The 18822-nt window shown below is 42.3% G+C and overlaps 1 protein-coding gene across 1 annotated transcript; it reads right to left on the reverse strand.

Moving 5' to 3' along the window:
* Positions 1-846: 846 nt before the first annotated feature.
* Positions 847-12403, reverse strand: LOC131342819 (ly6/PLAUR domain-containing protein 1-like). Its single transcript, XM_058374064.1, has 3 exons — positions 12203-12403; positions 9909-10046; positions 847-1270 (listed from the first exon to the last, which is right to left on the reverse strand). Exons 1-3 carry the CDS (start codon positions 12252-12254, stop codon positions 1023-1025), a joined length of 438 nt encoding a protein of 145 aa, XP_058230047.1. The 5' UTR covers positions 12255-12403; the 3' UTR covers positions 847-1022.
* Between the last annotated feature and the right edge of the window lie 6419 nt (positions 12404-18822).

Below are 18822 nucleotides of genomic sequence, written 5' to 3' on the forward strand. Positions count from 1 at the left end.
TCACATACACACACACTCACTATAATCACACACACTTTAATCACACACACACTCACTATAATCACACTCACTATAATCACACACACACTCACTATAATCACACACACACACACACACACTATAATCACACACACTATAATCACACACACACTCACTATAATCACACACACACTCACTATAATCACACAGACTATAATCACATACACACACACTCACTATAATCACACACACTTTAATCACACACACACTCACTATAATCACACACACACTATAATCACACACACACTCACTATAATCACACACACACTCACTATAATCACACACACTCACTATAATCACACAGACTATAATCACACACACACTCACTATAATCACACACACACACACACACACACACACTATAATCACACACACTATAATCACACACACACTCACTATAATCACACACACACTCACTATAATCACACAGACTATAATCACATACACACACACACACTTTAATCACACACACACTCACTATAATCACACACTCACTATAATCACACACACACTCACTATAATCACACACACTCACTATAATCACACAGACTATAATCACACACACACTCACTATAATCACACACACACACACACACACACACTATAATCACACACACTATAATCACACACACACTCACTATAATCACACACACACTCACTATAATCACACAGACTATAATCACATACACACACACACACTTTAATCACACACACACTCACTATAATCACACACACTATAATCACACACACACTCACTATAATCACACACACACTCACTATAATCACACACTCTTGCTCATGAATCACATCAGTACTGTTAAATTGTATCTTTATTAAAACTTTGATCATATTTTTCGTGCTTTGTTTTTGACCTCATCACCGACACTGTGTAACTTTATTCATTATAAATGTTCATGTTTACTCCAGCTGTGATCGTGTCCTGTAAAGTTCGGTCCAGTTTGGGGTTTCAGCTCCACCCACTATCAGGGTGTGAGGGTGGGTGTGGCCACAGCACACAGCATGAGGATGGAGAGCAGGTGTTGGCTGTATGTGTAGGTGTGTGTGTGTGCTGTGGAGCGTGTGTGTGGAGGGCGTGGCCCGTTACACAGCGGGGTGTTACAGCAGCTGATGCACACAGAGCCGACGCGACCCGGAGAACAGAATCGCTGATACCCTGCTGAGGCGATCAGACACGTGGTGTAGGACGCACACGCCTTCCTGTAGAACACACCTGAGGAGGACAACACTTTACTCACTGACCCTGAAAACAGGACCAACAGGTGGAAAGAAGCTGATCATTACCTTATCACATCGGAGAGACAGTCTGGTCTGTTCTTCTGCTGATCTGTCTGTCTGTCCTTTCGCCTGTTTGCCTGTCCTTCTGCCTGTCTGTCTGTCCTGTCCCCTGTCTGTCTGTCCTTTCACCTGTCTGCCTGTCCTTTCCCCTGTCTGTCTGTCCTTCTGCCTGCTTGTCTGTCCTTCTGTCTTTTATGTGTAACCACAAATTCCCTCCCCTCATGTGTGCCTCTCTCTCTCTCTCTCTGTCTGTCTGTCTGTCTGTCTGTCTCTCTCTCTCTCTCTCTCTCTCTCACTCAACCCCACCCCCTGCCCCCATCCACACCATAGGACATATCACGTGACGTTTTATAACTTTGTGTGAGAAATGGAAGTTTAGTGTTTAATGCAGAGGTGTTTGATATTCATGAGTGATTTATATTCTCACCTCAATTAGGCTTCTGGGTAAAAATGAAATATTCATATTTAAAGGTCAGCTTTCATTGACTGGTAAATAAAAAAATTGAATAATACATAAGCAAGTGAATTAAACGTATAAATAAAAGTGAGATGCAGCTTTTAATACCAAAATATTATATAATTCAAAAGCTTTAACTCCTAGTGTCCAATGCTTAACAGTAGGAGTGTGTCTACAGGGTGGTGTGTTACACTGTAACACTGTGAGTGTCTACAGGGTGGTGTGTTACACTGTAACAGTGTGAGTGTCTACAGGGTAGTGTGTTACACTGTAACAGTGTGAGTGTCTACAGGGTGGTGTGTTACACTGTAACAGTGTGAGTGTCTACAGAGTGGTGTGTTACACTGTAATAGTGGGAGTGTGTCTACAGAGTGGTGTGTTACACTGTAACAGTGGGAGTGTGTCTACAGAGTGGTGTGTTACACTGTAACAGTGAGTGTCTACAGAGTCGTGTGTTATACTATAACAGTGTGAGTGTCTACAGGGTGGTGTGTTACACTGTAACAGTGTGAGTGTCTACAGGGTGGTGTGTTATACTGTAACAGTGGGAGTGTGTCTACAGAGTGGTGTGTTACACTGTAATAGTGGGAGTGTGTCTACAGAGTGGTGTGTTACACTGTAATAGTGGGAGTGTGTCTACAGAGTGGTGTGTTACACTGTAATAGTGGGAGTGTGTCTACAGAGTGGTGTGTTACACTGTAATAGTGGGAGTGTGTCTACAGAGTGGTGTGTTACACTGTAACAGTGGGAGTGTGTCTACAGAGTGGTGTGTTACACTAACAGTGTGAGTGTCTACAGGGTGGTGTGTTATACTGTAACAGTGTGAGTGTCTACACAGTGGTGTGTTACACTGTAATAGTGTGAGTGTCTACAGAGTGGTGTGTTACACTGTAACAGTGTGAGTGTCTACAGGGTGGTGTGTTACACTGTAACAGTGTGAGTGTCTACAGGGTGGTGTGTTACACTGTAACAGTGTGAGTGTCTACAGGGTGGTGTGTTACACTGTAACAGTGTGAGTGTCTACAGGGTGGTGTGTTACACTGTAACAGTGTGAGTGTCTACAGGGTGGTGTGTTACACTGTAACAGTGTGAGTGTCTACAGGGTGGTGTGTTACACTGTAACAGTGTGAGTGTCTACAGGGTGGTGTGTTACACTGTAACAGTGTGAGTGTCTACAGGGTGGTGTGTTACACTGTAACAGTGTGAGTGTCTACACAGTGGTGTGTTACACTGTAACAGTGTAAGGGTCTACACAGTGGTGTGTTACACTGTAACAGTGTGAGTGTCTACAGAGTGGTGTGTTACATTGTAACAGTGTGAGTGTCTACAGGGTGGTGTGTTATACTGTAACAGTGTGAGTGTCTACACGGTGGTGTGTTACACTGTAACAGTGTGAGTGTCTACACAGTGGTGTGTTACACTGTAACAGTGTGAGTGTCTACAGGGTGGTGTGTTACACTGTAACAGTGTGAGTGTCTACACGGTGGTGTGTTACACTGTAATAGTGTGAGTGTCTACAGGGTGGTGTGTTACACTGTAACAGTGTGAGTGTCTACAGGGTGGTGTGTTACACTGTAACAGTGTGAGTGTCTACAGGGTGGTGTGTTACACTGTAATAGTGTGAGTGTCTACAGAGTGGTGTGTTACACTGTAACAGTGGGAGTGTGTCTACACAGTGGTGTGTTACACTGTAACAGTGTGAGTGTCTACAGGGTGGTGTGTTACACTGTAACAGTGTGAGTGTCTACAGAGTGGTGTGTTACACTGTAACAGTGTGAGTGTCTACAGGGTGGTGTGTTATACTGTAACAGTGTGGGTGTCTACAGAGTGGTGTGTTACACTGTAGTGTGTCTACAGAGTAGTGTGTTATACTGTAACAGTGTGAGTGTCTACAGAGTGGTGTGTTACACTGTAATAGTGGGAGTGTCTACAGAGTGGTGTGTTACACTGTAACAGTGGGAGTGTGTCTACAGAGTGGTGTGTTACACTGTAACAGTGTGAGTGTCTACAGGGTGGTGTGTTACACTGTAACAGTGTGAGTGTCTACAGAGTGGTGTGTTACACTGTAACAGTGTGAGTGTCTACACAGTGGTGTGTTACACTGTAACAGTGTGAGTGTGTCTACAGAGTGGTGTGTTACACTGTAACAGTGTGAGTGTCTACACGGTGGTGTGTTACACTGTAACAGTGTGAGTGTCTACACGGTGGTGTGTTACACTGTAACAGTGTGAGTGTCTACACAGTGGTGTGTTACACTGTAACAGTGTGAGTGTCTACAGGGTGGTGTGTTACACTGTAACAGTGTGAGTGTCTACAGAGTGGTGTCTTACACTGTAACAGTGTGAGTGTCTACAGGGTGGTGTGTTACACTGTAACAGTGGGAGTGTGTCTACAGAGTGGTGTGTTACACTGTAACAGTGGGAGTGTGTCTACAGGGTGGTGTGTTACACTGTAACAGTGTGAGTGTCTACAGAGTGGTGTGTTACACTGTAACAGTGTGAGTGTCTACAGAGTGGTGTGTTACACTGTAACAGTGTGAGTGTCTACAGGGTGGTGTGTTACACTGTAACAGTGTGAGTGTCTACACAGTGGTGTGTTACACTGTAACAGTGTGAGTGTCTACAGAGTGGTGTGTTACACTGTAACAGTGTGAGTGTCTACACAGTGGTGTGTTACACTGTAACAGTGTGAGTGTCTACAGGGTGGTGTGTTACACTGTAACAGTGGGAGTGTGTCTACAGGGTGGTGTGTTACACTGTAACAGTGGGAGTGTGTCTACAGAGTGGTGTGTTACACTGTAACAGTGGGAGTGTGTCTACAGAGTGGTGTGGTACACTGTAACAGTGTGAGTGTGTCTACAGGGTGGTGTGGTACACTGTAACAGTGTGAGTGTGTCTACAGGGTGGTGTGGTACACTGTAACAGTGTGAGTATCTACAGGGTGGTGTGTTACACTGTAATAGTGTGAGTGTGTCTACAGAGTGGTGTGTTACACTGTAACAGTGGGAGTGTGTCTACAGAGTGGTGTGTTACACTGTAACAGTGTGAGTGTCTACAGGGTGGTGTGTTACACTGTAACAGTGTGAGTGTCTACAGAGTGGTGTGTTACACTGTAACAGTGTGAGTGTCTACAGGGTGGTGTGTTACACTGTAACAGTGTGAGTGTCTACAGGGTGGTGTGTTACACTGTAACAGTGTGAGTGTCTACACAGTGGTGTGTTACACTGTAACAGTGTGAGTGTCTACAGAGTGGTGTGTTACACTGTAACAGTGTGAGTGTCTACAGAGTGGTGTGTTACAATGTAACAGTGTGAGTGTCTACACAGTGGTGTGTTACACTGTAACAGTGTGAGTGTCTACAGAGTCGTGTGTTATACTATAACAGTGTGAGTGTCTACAGGGTGGTGTGTTACACTGTAACAGTGGGAGTGTCTACAGGGTGGTGTGTTATACTGTAACAGTGTGAGTGTCTACAGGGTGGTGTGTTACACTGTAACAGTGTGAGTGTCTACAGAGTGGTGTGTTATATTGTAACAGTGTGAGTGTCTACAGGGTGGTGTGTTATACTGTAACAGTGTGAGTGTCTACAGGGTGGTGTGTTACACTGTAACAGTGTGAGTGTCTACACAGTGGTGTGTTACACTGTAACAGTGTGAGTGTCTACACAGTGGTGTGTTACACTGTAACAGTGTGAGTGTCTACAGGGTGGTGTGTTACACTGTAACAGTGTGAGTGTCTACAGGGTGGTGTGTTACACTGTAACAGTGTGAGTGTCTACAGAGTGGTGTGTTACACTGTAACAGTGTGAGTGTCTACAGAGTGGTGTGTTACACTGTAACAGTGTGAGTGTCTACACAGTGGTGTGTTACACTGTAATCGTGTGAGTGTCTACAGAGTGGTGTGTTATATTGTAACAGTGTGAGTGTCTACACAGTGGTGTGTTACACTGTAATCGTGTGAGTGTCTGCAGAGTGGTGTGTTATATTGTAACAGTGTGAGTGTCTACAGGGTGGTGTGTTATACTGTAACAGTGTGAGTGTCTACAGGGTGGTGTGTTACACTGTAACAGTGTGAGTGTCTACACAGTGGTGTGTTACACTGTAACAGTGTGAGTGTCTACACAGTGGTGTGTTACACTGTAACAGTGTGAGTGTCTACAGGGTGGTGTGTTACACTGTAACAGTGTGAGTGTCTACAGGGTGGTGTGTTACACTGTAACAGTGTGAGTGTCTACACAGTGGTGTGTTACACTGTAACAGTGTGAGTGTGTCTACAGGGTGGTGTGTTACACTGTAACAGTGTGAGTGTCTACACAGTGGTGTGTTACACTGTAACAGTGTGAGTGTCTACAGAGTGGTGTGTTACACTGTAACAGTGTGAGTGTCTACAGGGTGGTGTGTTACACTGTAACAGTGTGAGTGTCTACACAGTGGTGTGTTACACTGTAACAGTGTGAGTGTCTACAGAGTGGTGTGTTACACTGTAACAGTGTGAGTGTCTACACAGTGGTGTGTTACACTGTAACAGTGTGAGTGTCTACAGGGTGGTGTGTTACACTGTAACAGTGGGAGTGTGTCTACAGGGTGGTGTGTTACACTGTAACAGTGGGAGTGTGTCTACAGAGTGGTGTGTTACACTGTAACAGTGGGAGTGTGTCTACAGAGTGGTGTGGTACACTGTAACAGTGTGAGTGTGTCTACAGGGTGGTGTGGTACACTGTAACAGTGTGAGTGTGTCTACAGGGTGGTGTGGTACACTGTAACAGTGTGAGTATCTACAGGGTGGTGTGTTACACTGTAATAGTGTGAGTGTGTCTACAGAGTGGTGTGTTACACTGTAACAGTGGGAGTGTGTCTACAGAGTGGTGTGTTACACTGTAACAGTGTGAGTGTCTACAGGGTGGTGTGTTACACTGTAACAGTGTGAGTGTCTACAGAGTGGTGTGTTACACTGTAACAGTGTGAGTGTCTACAGGGTGGTGTGTTACACTGTAACAGTGTGAGTGTCTACAGGGTGGTGTGTTACACTGTAACAGTGTGAGTGTCTACACAGTGGTGTGTTACACTGTAACAGTGTGAGTGTCTACAGAGTGGTGTGTTACACTGTAACAGTGTGAGTGTCTACAGAGTCGTGTGTTATACTATAACAGTGTGAGTGTCTACAGGGTGGTGTGTTACACTGTAACAGTGGGAGTGTCTACAGGGTGGTGTGTTATACTGTAACAGTGTGAGTGTCTACAGGGTGGTGTGTTACACTGTAACAGTGTGAGTGTCTACAGAGTGGTGTGTTATATTGTAACAGTGTGAGTGTCTACAGGGTGGTGTGTTATACTGTAACAGTGTGAGTGTCTACAGGGTGGTGTGTTACACTGTAACAGTGTGAGTGTCTACACAGTGGTGTGTTACACTGTAACAGTGTGAGTGTCTACACAGTGGTGTGTTACACTGTAACAGTGTGAGTGTCTACAGGGTGGTGTGTTACACTGTAACAGTGTGAGTGTCTACAGGGTGGTGTGTTACACTGTAACAGTGTGAGTGTCTACAGAGTGGTGTGTTACACTGTAACAGTGTGAGTGTCTACAGAGTGGTGTGTTACACTGTAACAGTGTGAGTGTCTACACAGTGGTGTGTTACACTGTAATCGTGTGAGTGTCTACAGAGTGGTGTGTTATATTGTAACAGTGTGAGTGTCTACACAGTGGTGTGTTACACTGTAATCGTGTGAGTGTCTGCAGAGTGGTGTGTTATATTGTAACAGTGTGAGTGTCTACAGGGTGGTGTGTTATACTGTAACAGTGTGAGTGTCTACAGGGTGGTGTGTTACACTGTAACAGTGTGAGTGTCTACACAGTGGTGTGTTACACTGTAACAGTGTGAGTGTCTACACAGTGGTGTGTTACACTGTAACAGTGTGAGTGTCTACAGGGTGGTGTGTTACACTGTAACAGTGTGAGTGTCTACAGGGTGGTGTGTTACACTGTAACAGTGTGAGTGTCTACACAGTGGTGTGTTACACTGTAACAGTGTGAGTGTGTCTACAGGGTGGTGTGTTACACTGTAACAGTGTGAGTGTCTACACAGTGGTGTGTTACACTGTAACAGTGTGAGTGTCTACAGGGTGGTGTGTTACACTGTAACAGTGTGAGTGTCTACACAGTGGTGTGTTACACTGTAACAGTGTGAGTGTCTACAGAGTGGTGTGTTACACTGTAACAGTGTGAGTGTCTACAGAGTGGTGTGTTACACTGTAACAGTGGGAGTGTGTCTACAGGGTGGTGTGTTACACTGTAACAGTGTGAGTGTCTACACAGTGGTGTGTTACACTGTAACAGTGGGAGTGTGTCTACAGAGTGGTGTGTTACACTGTAACAGTGGGAGTGTCTACAGGGTGGTGTGTTACACTGTAACAGTGTGAGTGTCTACACAGTGGTGTGTTACACTGTAACAGTGTGAGTGTCTACAGGGTGGTGTGTTACACTGTAACAGTGTGAGTGTCTACAGAGTGGTGTGTTACACTGTAACAGTGTGAGTGTCTACAGGGTGGTGTGTTACACTGTAACAGTGTGAGTGTCTACAGGGTGGTGTGTTACACTGTAACAGTGTGAGTGTCTACAGAGTGGTGTGTTACACTGTAACAGTGTGAGTGTCTACACAGTGGTGTGTTACACTGTAACAGTGTGAGTGTGTCTACAGAGTGGTGTGTTACACTGTAACAGTGTGAGTGTCTACAGAGTGGTGTGTTACAATGTAACAGTGTGAGTGTCTACACAGTGGTGTGTTACACTGTAACAGTGTGAGTGTCTACACAGTGGTGTGTTACACTGTAACAGTGTGAGTGTCTACAGAGTGGTGTGTTACACTGTAACAGTGGGAGTGTCTACACAGTGGTGTGTTACACTGTAACAGTGTGAGTGTCTACACAGTGGTGTGTTACACTGTAACAGTGTGAGTGTCTACAGGGTGGTGTGTTACACTGTAACAGTGTGAGTGTCTACAGGGTGGTGTGTTACACTGTAACAGTGTGAGTGTCTACAGAGTGGTGTGTTACACTGTAACAGTGTGAGTGTCTACAGAGTGGTGTGTTACACTGTAACAGTGTGAGTGTCTACAGAGTGGTGTGTTACACTGTAACAGTGTGAGTGTCTACAGAGTGGTGTGTTACACTGTAACAGTGTGAGTGTCTACAGGGTGGTGTGTTACACTGTAACAGTGTGAGTGTCTACAGAGTGGTGTGTTACACTGTAACAGTGTGAGTGTCTACAGAGTGGTGTGTTACACTGTAACAGTGTGAGTGTCTACAGAGTGGTGTGTTACACTGTAACAGTGTGAGTGTCTACAGGGTGGTGTGTTACACTGTAACAGTGTGAGTGTCTACACAGTGGTGTGTTACACTGTAACAGTGTGAGTGTCTACAGAGTGGTGTGTTACACTGTAACAGTGTGAGTGTCTACAGAGTGGTGTGTTACACTGTAACAGTGTGAGTGTCTACAGGGTGGTGTGTTACACTGTAACAGTGTGAGTGTCTACAGAGTGGTGTGTTACACTGTAACAGTGTGAGTGTCTACAGAGTGGTGTGTTACAATGTAACAGTGTGAGTGTCTACACAGTGGTGTGTTACACTGTAACAGTGTGAGTGTCTACAGAGTCGTGTGTTATACTATAACAGTGTGAGTGTCTACAGGGTGGTGTGTTACACTGTAACAGTGGGAGTGTCTACAGGGTGGTGTGTTATACTGTAACAGTGTGAGTGTCTACAGGGTGGTGTGTTATACTGTAACAGTGTGAGTGTCTACAGGGTGGTGTGTTACACTGTAACAGTGTGAGTGTCTACAGGGTGGTGTGTTATACTGTAACAGTGTGAGTGTCTACACAGTGGTGTGTTACACTGTAACAGTGTGTGTGTTACACTGTAACAGTGTGTGTGTGTGTGTTACACTGTAACAGTGAATCATTCCTCTTTATCTGTTTCAGTCCTATACACACCCAGACCTCACATTCTACACTGATGTGCTTAAAACTATTCACTTTGAATTCTTTCAGATCTCTGTCTCTGTAACGCTGAGTATCAGGAACAGAAAGCTGAGTGTAACTGTCTCTGGGAGATGAAGAGAGACTCACCGTGTGTGTTCTCCATCACCTCCTTCTGACACGCGTCCTGAATGTTCGCTGTACAGTTCCTGATGAAGGTAGCAGCCGAACAATCGTTATTCAGCTGCGTCTCCTCACACTGATAACACTGCATCTGTAATGGACAAACTGACACACACACACACACACACACACACACGTAACATGTTACATGAAACACAGAACAGGTTTGTAGACAGAACATGTGCTTTAACGTGCAGGTGTAATGTAATTTATAGTATATAATATGAGCAGCGTCTCTCTTCTCAGTTTCTTAAATAAATTAGTAAAAAATTCAGAGATCTTTTAATATTTTATTTTATTTAACTTTTTGTGAAACCAAAAGAAAAGGTAAAGCAGCAGGGTGAGCAGTCTGTGAGTATAAGGTCAAAGGTCAGCATGCTGCTGGTTTCCTCATTTTTAGATTATTTTGCTGTATTGTGTATGAAGAAGTTTTATTACTGCATGTGTTCATTTCTACAACTGTGGAGGAATTTCAGAGAATCAGGTTTCAGTGCTTCTGAGGCTGTAAAAGATAAAGAGTTCAGATTTCAGTTTAGCAAATGAAAAATTGTATTAAGTAATTAATAATTATTTTGATGAATGTGATGAAGATTTAATGCGGAACATCGGAGGCGCCTCAGAAACTTCGACATCAGAAACACTTTAATGCTGTTTTCCAGCTCGAAAGGTTTAATGAATAATTATAAACTTTCATCACATTCAGCTATCAGCTGAGATTTACTGCAATTAAACCAATATTTATTCTTTTTTCTTTTTCCATTTGTATTCATTTAATAATATCTTATAATATTGTGTTAAAGAAAGTTTTAGGGAATTATGATCAAATTAAGACCTTAAATCATTAATATTATCATTATTTCTTATTTGTCCTGTGATTTTTTTTAGAAAATTTAATTCTAAAATGTTTAATCAGCTCAAAATATGGAGCTCTGTGTCCACAAGGGGGCGCAGTGTAAATAAATCACCACCTCAGTCACACCAAACTCAATCAACTAATAAGTGAGTGTGTGTGTGTGTGTGTGTGTGTGTGTGTGTGTGTGCGCGTGTGTCTTCATGACTTTGCACCTTTAACAGTTGTTCAGTCTGAAGATGAAGGCTGTGTACAGACTCTGTAATGCTCTACAGTGTAACATTAGTGTGTTGATGATGTTTATAATAATAACAGAGTGTAATATTAATGGAATATAATATTTATTTTTAGTCAACAATATCAGTCACTATGGATGTTTTGTATTTAAATTAAGTTTGATCTAGAGAAATGGTCTGTCTGGAGTCTCCAGGTTTCCACGTCTGTCCAGCAGAGGGCACTTCCACATCTGTCCAGAAGAGGGTGCTTCATTCAGCATTCATAATCATCACTCACCTGCTTCAGGTAAATCATCTGCTCTGCTCTGACCCTCTATTTCTCTCTCTCTGTCTCTCTCTCTCTGACTGTCTCTCACTCTATCTCTGTCTCTCTCTCTGTCTGTCTCTCTTTCTCTCTCTCTCTCTCTCTCTCTCTCTCTCTCCGTCTTACTCTGTGTTTTTTGTCTCACTCCATGTTTCTGTCTCACTCTCAGTGTTTCTGTTTCACTCTCCTGATGGTCTGTAATCTCAGTGTTCCAGGATCTCCATGGTGATTTATTCATTTCTGCAGATTATCTGGTTAACTCTGTGTTCATCATCAAGACTCTCCTCAGATTTCCACATTAAAGCTGCAGTCAGACGAATCCAGAGAAAATATCTAGATCACAGTTTCATCCTAAGTCTGATTTTACAATGAAAACGGGAAGTGATGAGATTTTCTGGCCGTCATTTCCTTTCACACTCTGAACTGAGGCAAAGAAACCAAAATATTCCTTTATGAAATGGAATTTTGACACAAAGATGAAGCTAAACTTTAAATTTGCATTGCAATGAGAGTGAGAGGTGAAATAACACACCGAGAACACTGAGCTTTTTTTCTCTGCTTTAAATCTGCTGTGTAAAGTCATGAATTTAACAGAATGTTGTTTAGTGTCTAAACTTTTGCACTGAAGATGTGATGCTAATGTTGCTAACGTTAATAGTAGCTCATAGCCTCCAGTTTAGCGTCATGTAATCTGCATTAAATAATATGAATAAGGCCATTCAGAAGCTTGAGAAAAACACACTAATTACACTCAGCGACCAGCCTGTCATCTTACACTTTATATTAACTCTCACTTCATTCATTTTAAATATTTTTTCTTTTTCAAAACTTTGAGCTGCAGATCCTCACCAGAAGCTGATCATGTTTTTACCTGAAGTGAAGACGCAGACACTCAGACAGGTGAAGACACACAACGCTCGCATTTTCCTTTAAATCCATCAAACGATTCTTCTCCTCCTCTTTACACAGAGACAGTCATCTGTTCATCTTCTCATACATAGACCGAGAGAGATGGAGAGAGATCTAGAGACAGAGAGAGAGAGAGAGAGAGAGAGAGAGACAGAGAGATGCACGTCTATCTGAATGACTGGAGAGTCACTAAGAGAACAGAGACCTGAAGCAGGAGGTAGAGAACACGGAGAGAGGGAGGGAGTGAGGGAGGAGGAGTGAGGGAAGAAGAGAGAGGGAGGGACAGAGAGAGGGAGGGAGGGAGGAAGAGAGAAAGAGAGTGAGTGAGTGAGTGAGAGAGAAAGAGAAAGAGAGAGGGGGGATAGATGGAGGGAGGGAGAGAGAGAAAGGGAGGGAGATTGCTTGAATTGATTTGATAAGAGAAAGAGAAAAGGACAGAGCGCACAGGACAGAGAGCAAGAGAAAAAGATGAGTGACGCATTAAAGTACAGATCAGGAGTAAAACACACACACACACACACACACACACACACACCTGTTTAATAAAAAATTGTTTATGTGCTGTATTTTTCAGAGTTGTAGACTGCAGGTTTTCTTCGTCCCACTGCACCAGTCTTGGTGTCTTTAGTGAAAGAAACGCACTTGTGTTTGTCACTCTGGAGAAAGACGTCTCCCACGCGCCATACACCTGAAACACCATGGGGCAAATTTAACACAATATTTACTTCAGTACTGAACACAAATTCCTCAAGATTTAAAACCTGCTTCACTCCATCATCATCATCATCAACACCATCATCAACACCATCATCATCATCATCAACACCATCATCATCATCATCATCATCATCAACACCATCATCAACACCATCATCATCATCATCAACACCATCATCATCATCATCAACACCATCATCAGAACCATCATCATCATCAACACCATCATCAGAACCATCATCATCATCATCAGAATCATCATCATCATCATCATCAACACCATCATCAGAACCATCATCATCATCAACACCATCATCAGAATCATCATCATCATCATCATCAACACCATCATCAGAACCATCATCATCATCAACACCATCATCAGAACCATCATCATCATCAACACCATCATCAGAACCATCATCATCATCATCATCAACACCATCATCAGAACCATCATCATCATCAACACCATCATCAGAACCATCATCAGAACCATCATCATCATCATCATCATCATCATCAACACCATCATCAGAATCATCATCATCATCAACAACACCATCATCAGAACCATCATCAGAACCATCATCATCATCATCATCATCAGAACCATCATCATCATCAACACCATCATCAGAATCATCATCATCATCAACACCATCATCAGAACCATCATCAGAACCATCATCAGAACCATCATCATCATCAACACCATCATCAGAACCATCATCATCATCAACACCATCATCAGAATCATCATCATCATCATCATCATCATCAACACCATCATCAGAATCATCATCATCATCATTATCATCATCAACACCATCATCAGAATCATCATCATCATCATCATCAACACCATCATCAGAATCATCATCATCATCATCAACACCATCATCAGAATCATCATCATCATCATCATCATCATCATCAACACCATCATCAGAACCATCATCATCATCATCAACACCATCATCAGAACCATCATCATCAACACCATCATCAGAATCATCATCATCATCATCAACACCATCATCAGAACCATCATCATCATCATCAACACCATCATCAGAACCATCATCAGAACCATCTTCAGCATCATCACCATCATCAGAACCATCTTCACCATCATCATCAACACCATCATCAGAACCATCTTCAGCATCATCACCATCATCCGAACCATCATCACCATCATCCGAACCATCATCATCAACACCATCATCAGAACCATCTTCAGCATCATCACCATCATCAGAACCATCATCAGAACCATCATCAGAACCATCATCATCATCAACACCATCATCAGAACCATCATCATCATCAACACCATCATCAGAATCATCATCATCATCATCATCAACACCATCATCAGAATCATCATCATCATCATTATCATCAACACCATCATCAGAATCATCATCATCATCATCATCAACACCATCATCAGAATCATCATCATCAACACCATCATCAGAATCATCATCATCATCATCATCATCATCATCATCAACACCATCATCAGAATCATCATCATCAACACCATCATCAGAATCATCATCATCATCATCATCATCAACACCATCATCAGAACCATCATCATCATCATCAACACCATCATCAGAACCATCATCATCAACACCATCATCAGAATCATCATCATCATCATCCGAACCATCATCACCATCATCCGAACCATCATCACCATCATCATCAGTATCATCATCACCATCATCATCATCAGAACCATCATCATCAACATCATCAGTATCATCACCATCATCATCATCATCATCAGAACCATCATCATCATCAACATCATCAGTATCATCACCATCATCATCATCACCATCATCCGAACCATCATCACCATCATCATCAGTATCATCATCACCATCATCATCATCAGAACCATCATCATCAACATCTTCATCATCAACTCTAACACCATCATCATCATCGTCATCATCATTAATCACACTTGCATACACAAGAATATCTACATCATATATCAAAAGTTAATACATCCATGATAAAATAGATCAATCTCAACCTTTAATGTGAAAGTCAACAACATTCATGTGAAAGACAAAGACAAATGTTTTAGAGAAGAAAAGAAAGAAGAAAAAATGGTACAATAACTTGTTTGGATAAGTATGTGTACCCTTTGATAATTGGGTGGCTGTGTTCAGAATGGACCAATCACATTCAGTCTCTTGTTCAGAAGTCTTAATCTTCCAGCGTCATCACTGCAGTTAATCTGTTTAACCTTAATCTCCCCAAACCATGTGACCAAATGTGTTCTGGTCTGATGATACCAAAGGGTGTGTAACAGAGTGTGTAATGAGGTGTGTAACAGAATGTGTAACAGGGTGTGTAACAGGGTGTGTAATGAGGTGTGTAACAGAGTGTGTAATGAGGTGTGTAACAGAGTGTGTAACAGGGTGTGTAACAGGGTGTGTAATGAGTTGTGTAATGAAGTGTGTAATGAGGTGTGTAATGAGGTGTGTAACAGAGTGTGTAATGAGGTGTGTAACAGAGTTTGTAATGAAGTGTGTAATGAGGTGTGTAATGAGGTGTGTAACAGAGTTTGTAATGAGGTATGTAACAGGGTGTGTAATGAGGTGTGTAACAGGGTGTGTAATGAGGTGTGTAAGAGTGTGTAATGAGATGTGTAACAGGGTGTGTAATGAGATGTGTAACAGGGTGTGTAATGAGGTGTGTAACAGGGTGTGTAATGAGGTGTGTAACAGGGTGTGTAATGAGGTGTGTAACAGGGTGTGTAATGAGTTGTGTAATGAAGTGTGTAATGAGGTGTGTAACAGGGTGTGTAATGAGTTGTGTAATGAAGTGTGTAATGAGGTGTGTAACAGGGTGTGTAATGAGGTGTGTAACAGGGTGTGTAATGAGGTGTGTAAGAGTGTGTAATGAGATGTGTAACAGGGTGTGTAATGAGGTGTGTAACAGGGTGTGTAATGAGGTGTGTAACAGAGTGTGTAATGAGATGTGTAATGAGGTGTGTAACAGAGTGTGTAATGAGATGTGTAACAGAATGTGTAATGAGGTGTGTAACAGAATGTGTAATGAGGTGTGTAACAGAGTGTGTAATGAGGTGTGTAACAGAGTGTGTAATGAGATGTGTAATGAGGTGTGTAACAGAATGTGTAATGAGGTGTGTAATGAGGTGTGTAACAAAATGTGTAATGAGGTGTGTAACAGAATGTGTAATGAGGTGTGTAATGAGGTGTGTAATGAGGTGTGTAATGAGGTGTGTAACAGAGTGTGTAATGAGGTGTGTAACAGTGTGTGTAATGAGGTGTGTAACAGAATGTGTAATGAGGTGTGTAACAGAATGTGTAATGAGTTGTGTAACAGAATGTGTAACAGGGTGTGTAATGAGGTGTGTAACAGAGTGTGTAATGAGGTGTGTAATGAGGTGTGTAACAGGGTGTGTAATGAGATGTGTAACAGGGTGTGTAATGAGATGTGTAACAGGGTGTGTAATGAGGTGTGTAACAATGTGTAACAGAGTGTGTAATGAGGTGGGTAACAGAGTGTGTAACAGAGTGTGTAATGAGATGTGTAACAGGGTGTGTAATGAGGTGTGTGACAGAATGTGTAACAGAGTGTGTAATGAGGTGGGTAACAGAGTGTGTAACAGAGTGTGTAATGAGGTGTGTAACAGAGTGTGTAATGAGGTGTGTAACAGAATGTGTAATGAGGTGTGTAACAGAGTGTGTAATGAGATGTGTAATGAGGTGTGTAACAGGGTGTGTAACAGAGTGTGTAATGAGGTATGTAACAGGGTGTGTAATGAGGTGTGTAACAGAGTGTGTAATGAGGTGTGTAACAGAGTGTGTAATGAGGTGTGTAACAGGGTGTGTAACAGAGTGTGTAATGAGGTATGTAACAGGGTGTGTAATGAGGTGTGTAACAGAGTGTGTAATGAGGTGTGTAACAGAGTGTGTAATGAGGTGTGTAACAGGGTGTGTAACAGAGTGTGTAATGAGGTGTGTAACAGGGTGTGTAACACAGTGTGTAATGAGGTGTGTAACAGAGTGTGTAATGAGGTGTGTAACAGGGTGTGTAACAGAGTGTGTAATGAGGTATGTAACAGAGTGTGTAACAGAGTGTGTAATGAGGTGTGTAACAGAGTGTGTAATGAGGTGTGTAACAGAATGTGTAACAGGGTGTGTAATGAGGTGTGTAACAGAGTGTGTAATGAGGTGTGTAACAGAGTGTGTAATGAGGTGTGTAATGAGGTGTGTAACAGGGTGTGTAATGAGATGTGTAACAGGGTGTGTAATGAGATGTGTGTAATGAGGTGTGTAACAATGTGTAACAGAGTGTGTAATGAGGTGGGTAACAGAGTGTGTAATGAGATGTGTAACAGGGTGTGTAATGAGGTGTGTGACAGAATGTGTAATGAGGTGGGTAACAGAGTGTGTAACAGGGTGTGTAACAGAGTGTGTAATGAGGTGTGTAACAGAATGTGTAACAGAGTGTGTAATGAGGTATGTAACAGAGTGTGTAATGAGGTGTGTAACAGGGTGTGTAATGAGGTGTGTAACAGAGTGTGTAATGAGGTGTGTAACAGGGTGTGTAATGAGGTGTGTAACAGAGTGTGTAATGAGGTGTGTAACAGGGTGTGTAATGAGATGTGTAACAGGGTGTGTAATGAGGTGTGTAACAGAGTGTGTAACAGTGTGTGTAACAGTGTGTGTAGTGAGGTGTGTAACAGAATGTGTAACAGAGTGTGTAATGAGGTGTGTAACAGAGTGTGTAACAGAGTGTGTAATGAGGTGTGTAACAGAATGTGTAACAGAGTGTGTAATGAGGTGTGTAACAGAGTGTGTAACAGAGTGTGTAATGAGGTGTGTAACAGGGTGTGTAACGAGGTGTGTAACAGAGTGTGTAATGAGGTGTGTAACAGGGTGTGTAATGAGGTGTGTAACAGAATGTGTAACAGAGTGTGTAATGAGGTGTGTAACAGGGTGTGTAATGAGATGTGTAACAGAGTTTGTAATGAGGTGTGTAACAGGGTGTGTAATGAGGTGTGTAACAGAGTTTGTAATGAGGTGTGTAACAGAGTGTGTAATGAGGTGTGTAACAGAGTGTGTAATGAGGTGTGTAACAGAGTTTGTAATGAGGTGTGTAACAGAGTGTGTAATGAGGTGTGTAACAGAGTGTGTAATGAGGTGTGTAACAGGGTGTGTAATGAGGTGTGTAACAGAGTTTGTAATGAGGTGTGTAACAGGGTGTGTAATGAGATGTGTAACAGAGTGTGTAATGAGGTGTGTAACAGGGTGTGTAACAGAGTGTGTAATGAGGTGTGTAACAGAGTGTGTAATGAGTTGTGTAACAGAGTGTGTAATGAGGTATGTAACAGGGTGTGTAACAGAGTGTGTAATGAGGTGTGTAACAGAGTGTGTAATGAGGTGTGTAACAGGGTGTGTAACAGAGTGTGTAATGAGGTGTGTAACAGGGTGTGTAATGAAGTGTGTAACAGAGTGTGTAATGAGGTGTGTAACAGAGTGTGTAATGAAGTGTGTAACAGAGTGTGTAATGAGGTGTGTAACAGAGTGTGTAATGAGGTGTGTAACAGTGTGTAATGAAGTGTGTAACAGAGTGTGTAATGAAGTGTGTAACAGAGTGTGTAATGAGGTGTGTAACAGTGTGTAATGAAGTGTGTAACAGAGTGTGTAATGAGGTGTGTAACAGTGTGTAATGAAGTGTGTAACAGAGTGTGTAATGAGGTGTGTAACAGTGTGTAATGAAGTGTGTAACAGAGTGTGTAATGAAGTGTGTTAGAGATGATGGGCACTTTAGCAGATAAACTGTCAGTCATCAGGAATA

This window comes from Hemibagrus wyckioides, linkage group LG21, assembly GCF_019097595.1.
Source record: "Hemibagrus wyckioides isolate EC202008001 linkage group LG21, SWU_Hwy_1.0, whole genome shotgun sequence".
In the NCBI taxonomy this organism is placed as follows: domain Eukaryota; kingdom Metazoa; phylum Chordata; class Actinopteri; order Siluriformes; family Bagridae; genus Hemibagrus; species Hemibagrus wyckioides.

Bases quoted from the DNA above. Each gene is read 5' to 3' on its own strand.
- LOC131342819 (XM_058374064.1), bottom strand. From the start codon at position 12,254: ATGCGAGCGTTGTGTGTCTTCACCTGTCTGAGTGTCTGCGTCTTCACT. The intron at 10,047-12,202 runs GTAAAAACATGA...TGTGTGTGTCAG, and splicing joins TGTCTGCGTCTTCACTTCAG to TTTGTCCATTACAGATGCAG. The intron at 1,271-9,908 runs GTGAGTCTCTCT...TGTCCTCCTCAG, and splicing joins GGTGATGGAGAACACACACG to GTGTGTTCTACAGGAAGGCG.